The 16,941-nt window shown below is 39.9% G+C and overlaps 3 protein-coding genes across 5 annotated transcripts; 2 read left to right on the forward strand and 1 right to left on the reverse strand.

Moving 5' to 3' along the window:
- The first annotated feature begins 1,050 nt into the window (after positions 1-1,050).
- On the forward strand, positions 1,051-6,908 carry LOC135942786 (uncharacterized). Of its 2 annotated transcripts, none has more exons than XM_065489097.1 (5): positions 1,051-1,275; positions 2,201-2,256; positions 2,705-2,899; positions 4,219-4,887; positions 5,512-6,908. In XM_065489097.1, the coding sequence occupies exons 1-5, from the start codon at positions 1,167-1,169 to the stop codon at positions 6,382-6,384; spliced, it is 1,902 nt and encodes a 633-aa protein (XP_065345169.1). In that variant the 5' UTR covers positions 1,051-1,166; the 3' UTR covers positions 6,385-6,908. The 2 variants fall into 2 exon arrangements, with proteins under 2 accessions (XP_065345169.1, XP_065345168.1); XM_065489096.1 differs by having other exon boundaries at positions 1,052-1,275; positions 2,198-2,256.
- pths (porthos) lies at positions 6,470-9,351 on the reverse strand. Its single transcript, XM_065489098.1, has 9 exons — positions 9,121-9,351; positions 8,665-8,758; positions 8,438-8,602; positions 8,212-8,378; positions 7,914-8,150; positions 7,640-7,863; positions 6,939-7,071; positions 6,718-6,846; positions 6,470-6,657 (listed from the first exon to the last, which is right to left on the reverse strand). The coding sequence occupies exons 1-9, from the start codon at positions 9,214-9,216 to the stop codon at positions 6,514-6,516; spliced, it is 1,389 nt and encodes a 462-aa protein (XP_065345170.1). The 5' UTR covers positions 9,217-9,351; the 3' UTR covers positions 6,470-6,513.
- Positions 9,352-9,693: 342 nt separating this feature from the next.
- Positions 9,694-16,708, forward strand: LOC135944454 (uncharacterized). 2 transcript variants are annotated; one of them, XM_065491431.1, is made up of 14 exons: positions 9,694-9,909; positions 10,064-10,323; positions 10,910-11,039; positions 11,143-11,385; positions 11,578-11,706; positions 12,664-12,770; positions 12,874-13,037; positions 13,097-13,241; positions 13,302-13,585; positions 13,768-13,927; positions 13,986-14,260; positions 14,317-14,446; positions 15,002-15,361; positions 16,037-16,708. In XM_065491431.1, exons 2-14 carry the CDS (start codon positions 10,084-10,086, stop codon positions 16,412-16,414), a joined length of 2,745 nt encoding a protein of 914 aa, XP_065347503.1. In that variant the 5' UTR covers positions 9,694-9,909; positions 10,064-10,083; the 3' UTR covers positions 16,415-16,708. The 2 variants fall into 2 exon arrangements, with proteins under 2 accessions (XP_065347503.1, XP_065347504.1); XM_065491432.1 differs by lacking the exon at positions 11,578-11,706.
- Positions 16,709-16,941: the final 233 nt, after the last annotated feature.

Genomic DNA, 16,941 nt, shown 5'->3' on the forward strand with positions numbered 1-16,941 from the left:
ATTGGTCTCACAATCAGGCGAATAAAGCGTCAGATGTAGGCCTAAATGTAAAAAATCTACAAAATTAATTGTAATAACAAGACCAAAATACAGGTAGGCAGGTACATTTTATATTTTATATCGAGTATAAATTGGAGCGCCAGAAAAAGTTTTCTGACGAGCACCAATGCATTTCAAATATGTTGCAGGGCAAGATGAGTTTTTTTGTCAAATTTATAGACCAAAATATGGTGTACTTCCAAAGATATTCAATGTTTCCATTTTTTGGCACTGTTCGGAAAATTTTATTAAAAAAATGCGGACATTACTTCAGTTATAAGTATAAGGAGGCTACAGAGATGTGGTTTGAATAAAAAAAAAACTTATAAATTTAATGTCCTCTCTAACTATTAAAATAGTTTAAATTTAATTTATGTTTTCAAATTTTTACTCACATATATTTTCCTCTCAAAATGAAGTCTAACTCTTTTTGGTAGTGTTTTGAGAAAATTTCGTGATGGCATTCCTTTTTGTTTTTGAGAAATTCTGCTCGATGTCCGGCGCGAGCCCTGAAATTGATGCTTTCGTCGTTTTAGGCGGTTTTCGCGTGTTATTTTCCTTCGAAAATTTATCTTTGCCTTAAAGCATTTCTGGAGGGTGTAGCTGAAGAGTTTGGAGACTTGCAGATTCAATCCTGTGACCAGTAGAAAATATATAGCATTTCCAATTAAATTTTTCGCACTACACCATTAATTTTGATAGAATATTGCAACCGTAATGTGTCCAGATACTTCACTAATTTTTGCATTCTTTCAAGAGCAAATATAAATTAATTATACTGATGCGGAAGACACGCGTCACTAATCAAATTATCACGATGGATTACTCAATTTGATACCCGCGCGATTGCAAAAATTAACAAGTCCTAGAAATGCGATTGCGCAAGGCTGGCGCAGCGGAACTCGAAACGCCTGACCGCAGCAGTGCACGCGTACTTGCTCATGTTTCAAAAAGAAATGTGAATAAAGTGCTCGTTAGCTGTGAATCACGATATTTTCCATTTGCGGTCTGGGCCTGTATGTCGCACGTCAGCGAGCTTTATCTGCAGGAAACGGCGACTGATTCGATTATGAGCGGCGCGCGCCACTGTTTCTGCTCCGTTGGTCGTTCTTCCTTGTCCTAGAATAATGCCAATTTTTCCTTGCTTGAAAACATCGCGGCCTTCCAGCATGGAACAAAATCATACTGAAGAACCAAGTGCTGACAAAAATGAGAAGCAGGAATTGCCGGAAAAAGGTGAAACTTTCGTTTATTTTGTCTGACCGTTTAAGAATGTGCTTTGTACTTCGCTAAAATGAAAGAAGTATAGAGAGAAACAAAAAGGATCTCTCTTATGATCAAATTTCTTATAAACAAGGAACTAGATTGGGTTCGTAGTGCATGATTTATATTTATAGCAGAGGATACAAATTCACTGCGTTTGTGTTCCCCGCGTTACACAATTATTTTCAGGATAAATTGTACAATGTACGATGATTTTCCTACTCTTTTTTTGGGAAACCAGCTAAATGAACAACGAAAACTAAGAGCTATGCAGGAATTTAAAAATCATCGCACTGATTTAAATCCAGATCCATTTAGTTTACTCGGTAAATTATATGCCCGGGAACAAATATTAAATATGTTTATGAATTTATTAAACGCAATTATGCATGCAACACTAAGCCTACAATCTTCCATATAAATTTTTACAACTCTTTGCTTTGTAAAAATTGTGATTAATACATATGTTTAAATCCCCGTTTTATTTGCCAAACAGTGAGAAAAGTCTACCATTTCGAAAAAATATTTTAAACCCCTTCCTGAAAATATTTCGAGCCATAAAACGCAGCATTTCGGCCCAATTAAACTCAGTATGTAGCTGTCCTCCCCCCACATCTGTTGTCGATTCAAATGACCAAAGTTGCCGCATGGCTGGCACCCGCCGCCTACGATAGGAATACCCTTTCGCGTTTTGCTGTTGCAGCAAAACTGTTGTTGCTCCGGAGCGGAAGCGATCTGCGAAAGCCTCGCTCCGCACTGCCGCAGTGAGCTATGGTTAGTGGGATGCGACCGCCCATCACGCACGCATTCCGCGTGGCCCCCAAAACAACCAGAGCGAATTTGCTGGTGCGCGAAACGCGGAGTAGGTGCTCATGTGTTTTGGTGTTGCTTGCAGCAGGTGAGATGCCCGCGGAGGGAAAAGTCTCCGGATACCTGGACAAACGCGGACGCATGGTGAGCTTATAATTTTTATTTACGTCGGGCTCTGGAAGTCGAGTTTAAAAGTCGCAACGTGTAATGCGTTCAATTGCGTGGCAAGCAATTTCAATTTCCAATCTAATCAAAACTTAACTGATATTTTGAAAATATGGCGTTTCGTAAATTTAATTAATAAAAAATTTCTAATATGGAGAAATTTTAAATTTCAGTCGTCAATTTTACTATCATTTTTATTTTATTTTAGTGAGTGGAAAGTATTAAAGAATGGTTCCTTGTATATTTTAACTTAGCCAAAAATTCGTCTCAGAATATTTTTTAAATGTTTTATTCAAGGAAACTAAATATTGGTTTGAACTTCCTATAGGAACATGTTATTAAATGCAATATATGTATTTATAACATCTATACATCAAATCAGTTTTTATGATAATTATCATTAATTTAAATGTTAATATTTATTTAGCTGCCAACATGGAAGCGTTACTGGTTCGTATTGGACGGTCCAGTGCTGTTGCGTTTCCAATCAGAGGAGGACTACAAAAACCTGTCGCCCTGCCAGAGCATTCTGAACCTTGGACGCGTTGTGACCCTGCGGCCAGCAGGCTCGCGCTCATCGCCACAAATCGTTCTCGTCACAGAGGCCAACGTCATGTACCTGGTGTGTATATATACTTGTGAATTTGATAGTTTTCAACGCGAGTTCGCACCTCTCAGCAGGGAATGTTTTTATGAAACGTGAAACTCATAAGCCTGGACTCACCTCTGGATTAATAATATCAACAAAATGATAAAAATTTCTCCTGTCTGGTTTGCGACTTTCCGATAAGGATTTTGTTGTAATAGGGAATTCCACACATAGTATTTGCCACTAAGAAAAGGAGTTTAGCAAATCATACTAAAAACAGCTTAAAATACGAAATTTAAATTTACGAATGGGTTACAAGCTCGGCGCTGATTTAATTAGGATGGATAGTTCGTGATATTTCGAAATGAAAAATAACATTCTAATACAAGTACATTGGCTGTTTCTGCCCCCAGGCTTCATCACCAGTACTTTACCTCCAAAACAAAATTCCCAAATAGCTACAGAGAATTCTGAACCAGCGAACGTTAAGAACACCCCCACTTTACTCGTTTCATAGCAGTGAAAAAATCGAGATGAGTAAAAACAAGTGACGAATTCTTGTCAACTCTGCCACTCACCCTTCCTGTGATTTAACCTTCCCTGGCAAAAATTCACAAGCTAAAATGACATCTTCCTTTGCATTGAAAAGCTAATTTCAAAGAGTGAAATTCTGTTTATTCTTACCGGAGAATTCAAGTAGGCAAAAATTCGCTTGTATCTTTCAGACGGCTGCAACTGCTGATTTATTAAAAAAGGATTTGAGGCAAAGTGCCGGATATATCTTCCCATACTAGAAATCGTTTTAAAAACCGAAAATATAAAGAAATAAACATGCAGGTAATTTAATGAAATAAAAATTTACGAATTGACTTTAAGTTCTTCAAAATATTTTTAGTCGAACTTTATTGAAACACGTAACACAAGATATGAGTAATGAAACGTGTTCTGACAAACTCTAACACGGGAATTATTAAAAGTAAATATTTTGAAATTTATCTTTTTCATTCGTTTAAAAACATTTCTAGGAAATATATATTATAAATCTTTACATACCTATTCCCTTTTGTTGCGACACATGACATAATATGCACCGCAAGGGAAAGGATACTTCTTGTAGATTTTATTTCAACACTACTTCCAGTCCCTATTTATATTCTTCAGAGTGCGTATATTGTATTATCTCTTAAAAAAGATGCAACTTTCTCTCCTTGTAACGAAAGAGTGAGCAGATGCAAATTTTGAAATCCAATTAACTCTCTTTCCTTTTCGCTTCTTATCGAATTGGACGATAAACTGCTTCTATCAGGATCCTATTAATAATTCAATTTTAAAACCAAGGTTTATTATTCCAGAGAGCCAAGGAACAAAGTGATCAGCAGAGGTGGCAGGCAGCCTTGCATGCGTCCATCGTAAAGTACTCGAACGCGTGGCAACCAGAGTTGAGCAACAGCGCGCGGAGGTACGAGGACGCCTGCCTGCCAGAGCCCCAGAACCAACCTGAGGTGCTAAGCACGATGGAAAAGGTGCGGCGGATGGGCCAGCAGTCCCTGGTGCCACCGGACCAGGTGTTGAACGCGTCCAAGAGCCTGCGGAAGGTATCACCAGCGGTCAACGCGGGGAGAGCGTCACCGGCGCAGGACGAAGGTGTCGGTGAGATCAAGGCCAAGCTGCCGACTAACTCGGCGGTGCACCGCATGCTGGAAAGGCGGCAGGAGGACAGCAAACTGGAGATGGTCGAGATGGAGAATCCGACCGAGGACGGCGGGGTTAAGGAGGACGGCGAAAAGGCGGAAGAGAAGAAGCAGGAAACCGACCCAATAAGTGTGGAGGTTGACATCAGGGTTGAGGAGATCGCGAGTTCTGTGCAATTGGGAGTGGAGGGCAGTAAAAAGGACGACAAGCACATGTACAGTCAGGTCAACAAGAACCGAAAATCGTTGCACATTACACGAGACACTGTGCAAAATGACAACCCAGAAAATAACTTGGAAGAGGCCAAAAATACTGGCATGCCGCAAGAGGTGAGTTCAGTATTAATTTTTTGGCTCTTTTGGACCATTTGCTTATTTTTTATCTGTAATTTTTTTAATAAGGTTAGGCTATACTTTTGTTGGTTTCAAACTCTGTATGTTTTTTTTTATTTCCATGTTGAAAATTATAAATAGACTTCACTGTCATTGCTTGGTAATATTTCCTGATTTAATTTTTAATTCCGACAAGTTTCGAAGAAGTCCGAATTTAATATTCAACACAAAAGAAAAACAGCCTCGTTAATGTTTTCTATTTTTTCCCTTTTTAAACTCGCTATTCTCTCTGATATTATCCGTAAAATTTGTGTTTGCTGACAAAACGGTATTAATATTTATTAATTGGGAATCATCATCACTGCAAGAATAAACAACTAAAAATACCTGCAATTATTTTGAAGATTTGACAAGATAAAATTAAACTTAAAATAATAATGAATTAATTCCACTGCTTTGCGCCATAATAATTTTGTTACCGTTACCATTGGCTTAAAGGAGTTTTAACGATAGACATTGTTTTAACGTTCTCCTCTGAAACAGTGCCAGGTGCAGCATCATTACCGCTTTAATTTACGCTTTAACGTACACCTTTTATAAATCGATGTCTTTCATTTTAAGACGGAACCTCAGGAGAAAAATGAGAGTCCGCAACCCACAACGCTGTATGAGAGCGTGGACACTGTGGACGAAGGATATGACCAAATAAAGGATACCTACCGCCTTGAGGACGGTTACGAAGCAATAACAAATGAAGAAGAGGAGGAGGAAGACATTTACGCGACGCCCTCTGGTGAACAGGATATGGAAGAGGACGAAGAAGATGAGCCTCTTGTCCCACCCCGGCCACAGCAGGAAACATTCCACGCGAGTCCAGTGGTAGTGCTGGAGGCAGACAGTCCTGAGCCAGACTACGAGGACACAGAGGCCCTGTTCAGCGTGCAGTGGTCCGAGCCGGAGCCACCTCCAAGGCCGGTGGACAAATCAGTGGACAGGACTTGCTCCGTCGACGAACTAGACGTCCTGCTCTGCAAGGGGGTCAAAACCGACATCTTGAACAGCAGCACGTCGTCCGTCGACAAACAGCCCTCGACACCTCAGGTGGTCAGAGCCATTCCCTGCGTGACCGGAGTGGAGTCCAGGGAGGAGAGAGCGGAAAAGGCCGCACACGATTGGACACTGGACCTACCAGATGTGGTGCCTCCAACAGAGCAGAGTGACGAGTCAGACAAGGATGTTCCTGAGATGAGCCTCGAGGAGGCCATGCAGGTCATTCGCAGGGCTTCGAGACGAATTCCCAAGGTCTCTGAAATAGAAGATGAGATGCACGAGGCCGTAGTGGTCAGGGTGCACACAGACGACCGCCAGATCCTGCAACTGGACGGACCAGCGCAGTCCAAGCGGCTCTCGTTCGCCAAAGCTGACCTTGAGCTGACCTTGGAGGAGACCGTGGACACGATGAAGACGCCGTTTGTGTCTTCTACCTTTGGCTGACCAAATGCCTTTGAAATAGCTTCACCATGACAGTTCTTGCGTTACAAAATGAAATAAATTCGAGGATATAAGGATAGATGCAAAATTTAAGGCCTAGAAAAGTAAATATATTTACACTTAATATAACATTCAATGTCTCCTTTTCTTTCCCCCTTTGAAACCCTTCTTGCCAAGTTGTTTTTTAACGCCAAGAGCTTCCTCAGTGTCATCAGCATCATCGATGGCATGCTTTCTCTTGCGACCGCCCTTCTTGTCCTCGATCTCTTTTTGCTCCTGAAAATTTTTCATGAAGGTAATAAATTTAGTACGTTTTAATGGTCAACGATGCGTTACCTTGAGTGCCTGTCGACGGGCCTCACCAACTCGCTCATTTAAAATCATGACTTCTTGCTCTTCAGTTGGGAAAAGAGGCAACTTTTTCCCAATCAAATGTTCTATTCTTTGATACAATTCAACATCATACTGAAAATGCATTTGACTGATTGTAATTTTATGTAAATAAAATCTATTGATAAAAAGTAAAACTTATGTCTTTTTCTGCCCACTGTTTATACCTGAGTAACGAATGTGATGGCTTTTCCAGATCGACCAGCTCTAGCTGTTCTGCCCACGCGGTGAATATAGTCTTTGCTGTGGGTGGGAATGTCATAGTTGATAACGACGTCAACATGGGGGATGTCCAAACCTCTGGAACAAATAGTCTATCTATATAATCTTTGTGATTTAACACGCTATGTTAAGAAAAAAAGGAAAACTTTTCTTGATGTACAAAAATTGTTTCCCGGCTCTAGATTATAAGTAATAAACAAAAATAAATCAAGCAAAAATCTTATCCAATTGAAAAATTCTAATGAAATTTGAAAATGATTTAAAGTGAGTATCAATTAGTAAACTCGTGTTTTAAAACTGCAAATTTCATCAATTTTTTTTTAGATAAAATGTAAGTTTAAATATTGAGTGTTATAACTTTACAATTGGCCATTAATTATTTTGTCCCGTTCAGTGTTAATTCAATGAGAAATGTTACATGGATGCGAAGTCAAGTGAATTTAAGAAAATAAAGCTCAGTTTTCATCCAAGAGCAAAAATTAAAATTGTTCAAATGAATCCATAAAAAACAGGATTTAATTAGCTAACAATAACCACTGGATTATTTTGTGAAGGATTTGAGCATATTGAAGTAGTAAACTCAGACTATTCAAACCAGGAAACTCCAGCCACATGTTAAAAAAGCAATTTTTTGTTTATCACTAACCGTGAAGCTACGTCAGTCGATACAAGGATCTGACTGGTTTTCGACTTGAATTTGTTGAGAGCTCCGAAGCGCTTGTTTTGGGACATCTGACCATGAAGGGGCACTCCCTTGAGGCCTAACACTCGCAACATCAGAACCAAGCGGAGCGCGCCTTGGCAAGTTGAGCAGAAGACCATTACGCTGTTGCCAACAAGTTCATTCAGCACCGACACCAAGTAGCAGTCCTAGAATTCAGTTTAATATGGAAATGCAGGTCTGGAAATTAATTAACTACCTTAAACTTAGCTGGGATGAAAAGGTAGTACTGCATCAAATTGTCCACAGTCTTGTACTTGTGGGAGGCCTGAACTAAAACTGGATTGCAAAGATTGGCCTTTTGAAGTTTCTCTACTTTTTTGGTCATTGTGGCTGAGAAAAGAAGCGTTCGTCTATCTCTTGGGATGTTTTTGATAATTTTCTCCACTTCTGGCTCAAAATCCATATTCAAAATTCTGTCTGCCTCATCCATTACCTTTAATATTAAAAATTCAATGAAAAATAATACACAACCATTGTTAGAAAACTACGCTTACAAGAAATTTGAGGTTTCTGAGATTGAAGCCTTTGGTATTCTCCAAGTGGTCCACAAGGCGGCCAGGAGTGGCAATGATTACGTGCGGCTTCTTGGCCAGAGTTATAGCCTGCGTGACCATGTCCATTCCTCCTACGATCAATGCGCATTCTACTTTCATACTGTTTCCTGTTTAATAAAGTAATATTCAGCTATGAAAATATACATTCTCAAAATTCAAAGCGTACCAAGAGCCTTAAATTGTTCACCAATCTGGGCCGCAAGCTCTCTAGTTGGTGTAAGGATGAGAGCAAACAATCTCTGAGGATTCTTCAGCAGCTCTTGCAATATCGGAAGTGCAAATGCACAAGTTTTACCAGAACCGGTTTCTGCCAGACCAATGACATCTTTCCCTGAAAAATTAAGCCATAATACATTGATTTGATTTATCAAATTTGGTTTCAATCAAAATCACCTTGCAAAGCTAGAGGGATAGCTTGTTTCTGTATTGCTGTGGGAGTCTTCCATTTCAGCTGGTCACAAGCTTCGCATAGCAATGGTATAACTCCCTAGATATATTCGAAAACACGGTAAATAATGTGATACAAAATATGCTGGTATTAAATATTCAGTATAATTATCTATAGATATATATATATCACGAGTGTAGCCTAATAATGTAATACACTTTTCGCTCAGTTATGTACATAAACTTCTTATTTTTCCATAAGAATCTAATGTAACATAATGGAAAAGTCAGTTTTCGCCGCCGAGTTACAGTTTTCGCCACCCCTACTTTAACGTGGGATTGTCATAAGAACTGGCGAGATGTGTAACCCGGCAGAAACTGTAACTTTACTATAACGAGAAGTGTATCTATGTGTGTAGATATGTACTACTTGTCAATAATGCTTTCGTTGCAAAATCTTACCAATTCTTTAAAAGTTGTTGGCCCTTCGTCTTCAACTTCTACATTTTGGGTCTCCTGTCCTTCTTCCTGAACGTCAGATTCGTCACTGCTAGACATTGTTCTGTCTTGGTCCCCTTGGTCCTATATATGTTCTACGTTTCGATCTTAATCTTAAGCCTTTTAGTAGGTGATATCCGTGATAAAATCTTAACACGTCTAATTGTAAGTTCGGATTGATGCTGAGCACGAGAGCACGCGTTTGTTTTCAAGCAATGAACCAATGAAACACACGTGACAGCAATTTACGTGCCAGTGCAAATAGCAGAAAAGCTAATCACACCTTCACCTTCATCAGGACTCAGGACTAACAATAAGTCTGGAAAGTTCGACCAATAAACCACTCCCCCTGCGCATCATATTTTTGTGATCATGAGTGCGCGCGCGATTTTTTAACCGCGAAACTCAAAAAGGACATTGAAAAGTTTGGAAATTTAAAAATACGCGGGAAACATCTTGATAGCTTCTTGCATCCTTATATATTATCATCCTCATCAAGGAGGTACAAGATGCTTTAGAAGGATGATTTGTCCCCAGGGGGTTTCTTCAGTGAATATAGACGAACAAAGCATTTCGAACGCGCGGCATTTCGATCGACATGCCGGACGTGCACAAAAATTAATATCCCCCCGTTGTGGGATTTGAAACCTCACAATTTTTGAGCGATAACACTTTGTTGGCGAGCTAATTTCGCGAGCCCTTCATCAATTCGCTCATTCGGGCGCTGGCCACTGAAATTTGTGAAGTATTAAGGTAAGTAAACATGAGGCGTTGTCATGCGTCGGCCTTTTTGAAAAATTATGTTCATACAGTCACTAACACAAATAACTTTAAAGTACTAACTCAAGTTTAATTTAACACGTTTCAAAATGAAATTTCTCATAAATTTAATTTGCTTTTCTTGAAGGTGCAACCTGCAACGTTAACATGGAGCTCGATGAGCCGTTAATTGAGTCGCCGACGCCGCCTGATCAGGACAATGACATTGAGGAATTAGATCCTTTGGCGATGGCCACACCATCGCTGATTGACGAACAAAAAAGTGAAAAAAGTGCTGAAGAAGTACACCACGAGTCCAAAAAGACTCCTCAACACCTTTCAGAGAGTGTGGAGACTCCTAAGGTTTCGTTGGTGTCATCCTCTCCATCTCTTCTCTTTTTAGCTCTGGTAAGAGAGAGTGCTCTACTGCTTATGAATGTATGTATATTACTTGAGCTGCGGATCAGTGTTTTTTTATTTTCCTGATCTGGACCAAGTTTAGTGGTTGGAGGATACCTAACCTTTGGGCCTAGCCTAGCCTTAGTACCTGAGGGAACAATTTCCTGCAGTACGTTTGGCTTATTGTTTTCAAAATAGGACAGTATTGGCTACTGCTGGGAACGTTACCAATATTTAACTTGGTTTAAAAGTACTTAGTTTAGTGAATTGGCGTTAGCGCTGGACAACATGATGAGGTGTATTGAAGTTTTAAAAATTAATTTACTAGGACAAGACTAAGGAATTGAAAATTGCTGCTTAAATCTTGGTCTAAACATAGATAATTAACAATAAAATATGGAAGTTGATAACCCAGTGCAGAGAAATGTATTAACAAAGTGTGAAATTTACAACCAATTAAATACATAAATAGGAGTGGGAAGTCTAAGTGGGAATGATTTCTAATTTCAAAATTATTGTATTACTTAGACTCTCAGTACCCCAAACTTTAAGAACTCAGTTGCATAATATCTATCTTTTCAATCTTGCCTTGTAGAAAGCCGCACCCTTGGAAGCTGCATTCCTCACTGACGATGAGAATGATGAAGAATTTGGAGGCTTTGAGGTTTCAGAAAAGCAAACCCCTGCTGAAGCGAAAGAACTGAAATTACTGGAAAGTGAGTTAGGTATGGTATTCTTAAAATTTATCCATTATAACAACTTTAGTATGCCTGCCATAATGTGCATCATTGGAAAAAGCAGTCAACAAGATCAATATTATTTTTACAGAAGAGGCAGAAGCAGCCGCCGCTCTAGAAGTAGTGTCAGAATCAGAAGAGTCCTTGCCTGGATCCCCTGGGGATTTAGTCATCGCCGATTCAAGCGAAGAGCCACTTTCCCCTCAGGAAATGGGTGGAAAGCGTAAACGTGCTCCTTCTATTGCCTCCACTGCCTCTGGAGGCAGTTCTGCCTCCAGAGGCAGCCGCAAGTTCGACCCAACTTTACCTCTTTACCAGAAGCCCTTCCAGCGTGGTGAGTGGCGAATGGTGCAGTTTGAAAAACAAACTACACCTCCTTTTACATGTTACTCTGATTAAATGGAATTAATTACCATTTCGCATGGAAAGTAGAAATTAGTACGTTTTCTAACTGGTGACTTGTATATATGAATCAAGTGTCAAGAAATACTCTTCATGATTGTGTTCTTGAACTCTTGGTTAAAAGGTTTTGTAAGGGAGGTCGTCTACCGCAGCACATTTGACATCTCAAAGGAATCTAATCACGCAGACATCTACTATTTTCTCGCTCCAAACGGAAAAAAACTCAGATCATCTGTGGACGTGGCAAGATACCGTGAGTTTCTTTGGCCCCCTCAGTTATGAGCTACATGTGTTCTTGCGTGCTTGCATGCCCTTTTTTATCAAGTTGCCAGAAAGTTGAAAGATGAAGTGTCTTCTAGTTAATAGATTTAAATGAATCTCCTGACTTGTGAGCTTGATCTTAGTAAGAAAAGATAGCAATACTTAATTGTTGATATGATTTACAAAGTTGGCATGGGAAAAATTCACTTCATTGAACAGTTATTGAAGTAGTTAAAGAGAAACATTTATTATTATTATTATTTTGAACCTGTGCTCAGCACTTTTTGTGGGCTATGAACTCACTGGGTCCTCATAGCACCACCAAGCGGATAACATGCATAGGGCCCAAGTGGCCGCAGAGGAGCTTGGGCCCAATGTGACCTCTTCTTGCCTCCCCACACCAAGGTCTTTTATATTTGTCCCTAATGCCACTTGAAAGGTGCGAAAACCAGCAAGTAGCGAGTCGGCGCTTTTGTGCCTTCCAGCTCGTTGTGCTAGCATTTCGAGTCACTCAACTAATCACCTTTTGTCATCTCTGACATTCGTCAGCTAGTATAAGATCCCCAACTGTTCAAATATCTTCCATTGCTTTGACACTCCTGAGAATGCCTTGACAATGCGAGTCAACGTGTTGGTTAGTTTAACTATTTCCATTGATGGAAAGTGGAACATGTTACACAGGGTAAACCAACAAATTGAAGTGTGTCTACATATTTGTGAAATTTTAACTTAATGTTTTAATTGCTGTCGTAAAAATCTTGCTATGATCAACAGTGTTTTGCAGACAGAGCAAATTGCCTGTAAGTGAAGCACCAATAGTATTTAGGTTTTCCGTGAGGTATTTCTTAGATTTAGGTTTATTTCATGGACATGCAACAGTTGATTAAATTTGAATTGGCTACTCAAGTGTGAGAATATTTCACTTCATGAGCAACTTGAAATTTTCTAGTGTCGGACAATGCTATTCCATTGCCCTTGGAATCCTTCACGTTTGCGAGGGAACCTCTTGGAATTGCAGACAGTAAGAAGGAAATAATTCGCTATGCTAAAACTAAGGTAAGCTGTAAATGATGTAATTTGAATAATTATTAAGATAAAAGTAATGGCTCGTTTTATCTTCTTTAAATAAACTAATTATAAATGAATTTGACTCCACCAGGAATCTCCTCCGCCACCAAAAATCAAGCGGCCAGCTGCACCACCGCCAGCACCAAAAACCCCAGTTGTTCAAAACGTCAACGGAGGAGGCATCCGACCACCAAAAAGAGCGCGAAAGAGCACCTACCAGGACCCTGTTTGGATCACATCAGACCCAAAAAACAAGTAAATTCCTAGAACCGAATTGAGAATCGTAATTATTTACATTCACTAATTTTAAACAGACAAACACCATGTGGTATCTACTGCGCCAAAGCTGCTGGAGAGGTGCCGACTTTGCAGTGCAGCTCGTGCGTGTGTCTCTACCACCCTATCTGCGTTGGACTCAACCAACTTGACTCCAGCCTTCTTCTTGGTTACATCTGCAATGTGAGTTACTATGAGCCCATTTTCTTCAGAAACAATGCCTTCTGTTTATATACTTTGCAGAATTGCAGGCAGGAAAAGTCATCTCAAAAGTCTACCAAATTTAATGCCCAGATAAAAAAAGAACCAAAGCCCGAGGCGCCTCCTCAGTCGTTGGTTGTCCTGGAGGGGCGACAGTTTGTCGTCATTCCAAAGACAGGTGGCAAAGCACCCTTGGCACCACCACCGCCACCTCCAGCTCCGACACCCGCCCCTCCTCAACCTAATGAAAACCATGAGGCCAGCAGTGCTATGCCGGAATCAGCCAAAGACACTTCTGCCGTTAACAAGGTTGCTAACAAGCCTAGGTAAATATGAACTACAGTTGTACTTGTAAAATTGTAAGCAATTAAGTTACATACCGTTCCCCTCTGTACAAAATATATATTGTTACTTCACGGCTGTGATTAATATGCCAGAAAGTATTGATTTCCTCTTCAGTTTGAAACGATCAAGTCATCATAAAACTATGCAAAATTTTCCTTTCCAGAGAGAAGAAAATTCAGCTCTATGGCCCCGATTTTGTCAATAACTTAAACACGGGGACAAAAATGATGCTTCAAGTTTTTAGCTACCTGACAGTAAAAGAACTTCTCAGGGCCAGCAGGGTTTGCTCTTCTTGGCGACTAATTTCAGAGAATCGATCCCTGGTATGTCATCAAGAAGTAACTCTCGCGACACAACTGAATGTGCAAAATTTTCTTTCAGTGGCGCATAGTTCGTCTGAAGAATTCAAGTGTAACATCGTGGAACGATTGCACTGAGTGGCTGAATCATCACCGCACCGAACTGGTTGACTTGCGTAAAATGGTGATGCCGGAGAGAAACCCTGTTGCTGTTTGGTCTGAGGTGGCCGCGGCTCTCAGCCAAGTTCGTTCCCTCAAGGCTGTCGAGTTGGGCCGCTGTGCTCCAGCCGCAGTTGCCCTAACTGCTGGCAGCTGCTCCAAACTCACTGCACTATCAGCCTCATCCTTGACCTCTTCGTAAGAACGCATAAAACATTGAATTTGCAGGAGTTAAACTATGATGCTCTATTCAGGGATGACACGCTGGATATGAACTGTCTTCGTGGTATGACGCAGCTGGAAAAACTGCGACTCAGAGGAGCATATTCATTGAATGTGCGAAACTTAAGCTCCCTGCAGAAGTTGCCCAATCTCACTTGCCTGGTAAGCATTTTTTATACATGCAACGTGGCTATTTTTGAGTTTAAACTGAAAATAATAGTCCTATTTTTCTCAGAAGTTAAAAATCCTTTCACTGCTGTAAATAATTCCTTTGTATTGATAGTAAGTTTAAAATACACGGATTAATGAGGAATAGGCATTCTAGAACAATATAATCCATGTTTAGAAATTTTCCATGGAATGACCACAAAATTTTAGCATATTTCCAGCAAGTGCTGAAATGGACTTGAACTATTAAGGATTATTATTTCAATGCCAGCAGCACCCTGACCAGGATTTTTAGTTTGTTTTGAGATTCAAATCCTAACCAACTGTGCTTAAGTTCAGACGAATTAACCCCAAGTTATTTTGTTAAACTATCTTTTTCAATCAATTTTTGTTTATGTTATTTTAACGGGTTGTTACGTCTTAACGCATTAAAGGTTAAATAACGTGGATTACATTGACTGCATAATAGCTTGCGAGTGACTAATACATGGCAAAATAAAAAAAAAAATTAAACGCAGCAAAAATTAACTGGCTGAATCATTGTTTCAGTCTGTGACCTCTGTGAAAGGTCTGCCTGGCATGGACGTGGCTATGGTACTCAACGACCTGCCAGGTCTGGAAGTGTTAGAGCTAGGCGAGTGTTTTGAAATGGTGCATCACGCTGAGATATTGACCGAGGTGCTGGCCAAGCTGCAGTTCTTGAGGCGGCTCAGACTTGAGTACCTCAGCACCCAGAGGCCGCACACTGACGCTGAAACGTTGGTCACCTTCTTTGAAAGCTTGACTGCTCTGCCCCGCCTCGAACACCTGGAACTGGTGCACATCGAGGCTCCTCCCGGCTGTGATCTCCAAATATCGAAGTTGTCTGCCTTGCGCTCACTTCTACTTGTACCTAGTTTCGTTCATCAGGTAGGAATCTATTTTCAGTTAATAATTTTCTTGCATGCGTATTGAATGTGAGTTCTAAGACTGGTGGTCTTGCAATGGGCTGACTAATGGAACTCGCTCTTATTTTAGAATTATTTGCCCTCTCAACCATCAATATTTATTTGAATTCATTTCCACCAATGTCATATGAAAGTTATTAGTGTATTTAAACAAGTTATTTTATATGAGATTCTAGCAGATACTGTTCACTGTCTGTAAGCTCGTTGGAAAAAAATCCAACATCTCTTTTCTAAATTAACATTTAAAAGATGGCGATGTTATTTAGACGTATTAATGGATGACTTATGTTCGGTTAACATTAATTTTGTAATTTAGTACATGTCTAGTTTACTACGAAAAAATTAACTCTGTAACTAAATCTTAAAAATAAAATTTGCTTTGTTTCCAGGCAAATCTTGCCACCTTTGCTTGGTTCTTGAATTTTGGTTGCCAATCTGTTTTTCTCATTTGGAGACATATTCTGGATAAATTCAGACCCATTTTTTTAGAATCATGCCACTAAAGATAATTTTTTATTAACCAACAAGCTTACTTTTCTGCTTCAATTTTGTCCATATCAATATATTTCTTATTTCTTCATTTTAAATGAATCGTTTGTAGATCATATTTTATTTGAATGCACTAACACATTTTCAGGGCGCTGTCACAAGTCAAGTTCTCCTGCGAGGAGTGCTTCAGTTGAAAAATCTCACCAAGCTCACCATCGGGCTGACTACTCCCATCAGCGAGACGGGGCACAAGGCCTTCACGCAGAAGCTGGCACGTTCTTCCCCTCAAAGCGCGCCAGCACCAAAGCCCCATGAAGATTGTCTGCCGGTAGCAACTCCTCTCCCTACACCAAAATCGGCACTAGACCCTTTCAAACCATTTTCAAAAAAGCTGGACAGCATTGAAGTGGTGCCTGGTTGGCATTTGCAGAAAGTCCTCAAGGAAAGCCTTCCGAATGCCGTGGTGAATGTTCGGCTACTGTCCCATCCAAATCGTTACACTCTCGATGAGTGGCTTTTGTTATAAAACCTTTATACCAGCTGTCGTCACATAATCCACGCGATCTGTGTAAGTAATAGTGGCGCTCTGTCGATTGTTTGGATGTTCCTCAGCGTCTCACAATGTTTTAATTACCGCATACCCCACATCTCAAGCTATTTTTACCTCGAATCCTTAAAATAGAACTCATTTTGTAAGTTATATTTTTTATCACATATTAATAGTTGTACATCGATAAAAAAGTAATTTTTTATCACAATCATGAAAAAAATGTAAATAAATATGTCAAATTAGATACTAATTAAAATTCATATTTCTAACTATATTTTATTTAATCTCACGCCTTGTTGGCCGTGGCTGACTGAGCAACACAGTACTTTTAAGTATAGCAACTGCTTCATAGGCAGACCCTGCCATTAAAATCCGTTCTCTAATTTTCCAAACTCTCCACTTTAGAGTGGCAGATCCTCATGATGATTTTTATAGCGATAAAGGTCTGATTTTCTCTAATAGAGATAAAGATTTTGATTGAAGTTAGTGTCATTGAAACCTCC

The sequence above is a fragment of the Cloeon dipterum genome, chromosome 4, assembly GCF_949628265.1.
Source record: "Cloeon dipterum chromosome 4, ieCloDipt1.1, whole genome shotgun sequence".
Taxonomy (NCBI): Eukaryota; Metazoa; Arthropoda; class Insecta; order Ephemeroptera; family Baetidae; genus Cloeon; species Cloeon dipterum.

Bases quoted from the DNA above. Each gene is read 5' to 3' on its own strand.
- LOC135942786 (XM_065489096.1), top strand. From the start codon at position 1,167: ATGCCAATTTTTCCTTGCTTGAAAACATCGCGGCCTTCCAGCATGGAA. The intron at 1,276-2,197 runs GTGAAACTTTCG...TGTTGCTTGCAG, and splicing joins GCAGGAATTGCCGGAAAAAG to CAGGTGAGATGCCCGCGGAG. The intron at 2,900-4,218 runs GTGTGTATATAT...TTATTATTCCAG, and splicing joins AGGCCAACGTCATGTACCTG to AGAGCCAAGGAACAAAGTGA.
- pths (XM_065489098.1), bottom strand. From the start codon at position 9,216: ATGTCTAGCAGTGACGAATCTGACGTTCAGGAAGAAGGACAGGAGACC. The intron at 8,379-8,437 runs GTACGCTTTGAA...TTTATTAAACAG, and splicing joins TGAACAATTTAAGGCTCTTG to GAAACAGTATGAAAGTAGAA. The intron at 6,847-6,938 runs GTATAAACAGTG...ATGCATTTTCAG, and splicing joins CCATCACATTCGTTACTCAG to TATGATGTTGAATTGTATCA.
- LOC135944454 (XM_065491431.1), top strand. From the start codon at position 10,084: ATGGAGCTCGATGAGCCGTTAATTGAGTCGCCGACGCCGCCTGATCAG. The intron at 11,040-11,142 runs GTATGGTATTCT...TTATTTTTACAG, and splicing joins ATTACTGGAAAGTGAGTTAG to AAGAGGCAGAAGCAGCCGCC. The intron at 13,586-13,767 runs GTAAATATGAAC...TTTCCTTTCCAG, and splicing joins AAGGTTGCTAACAAGCCTAG to AGAGAAGAAAATTCAGCTCT.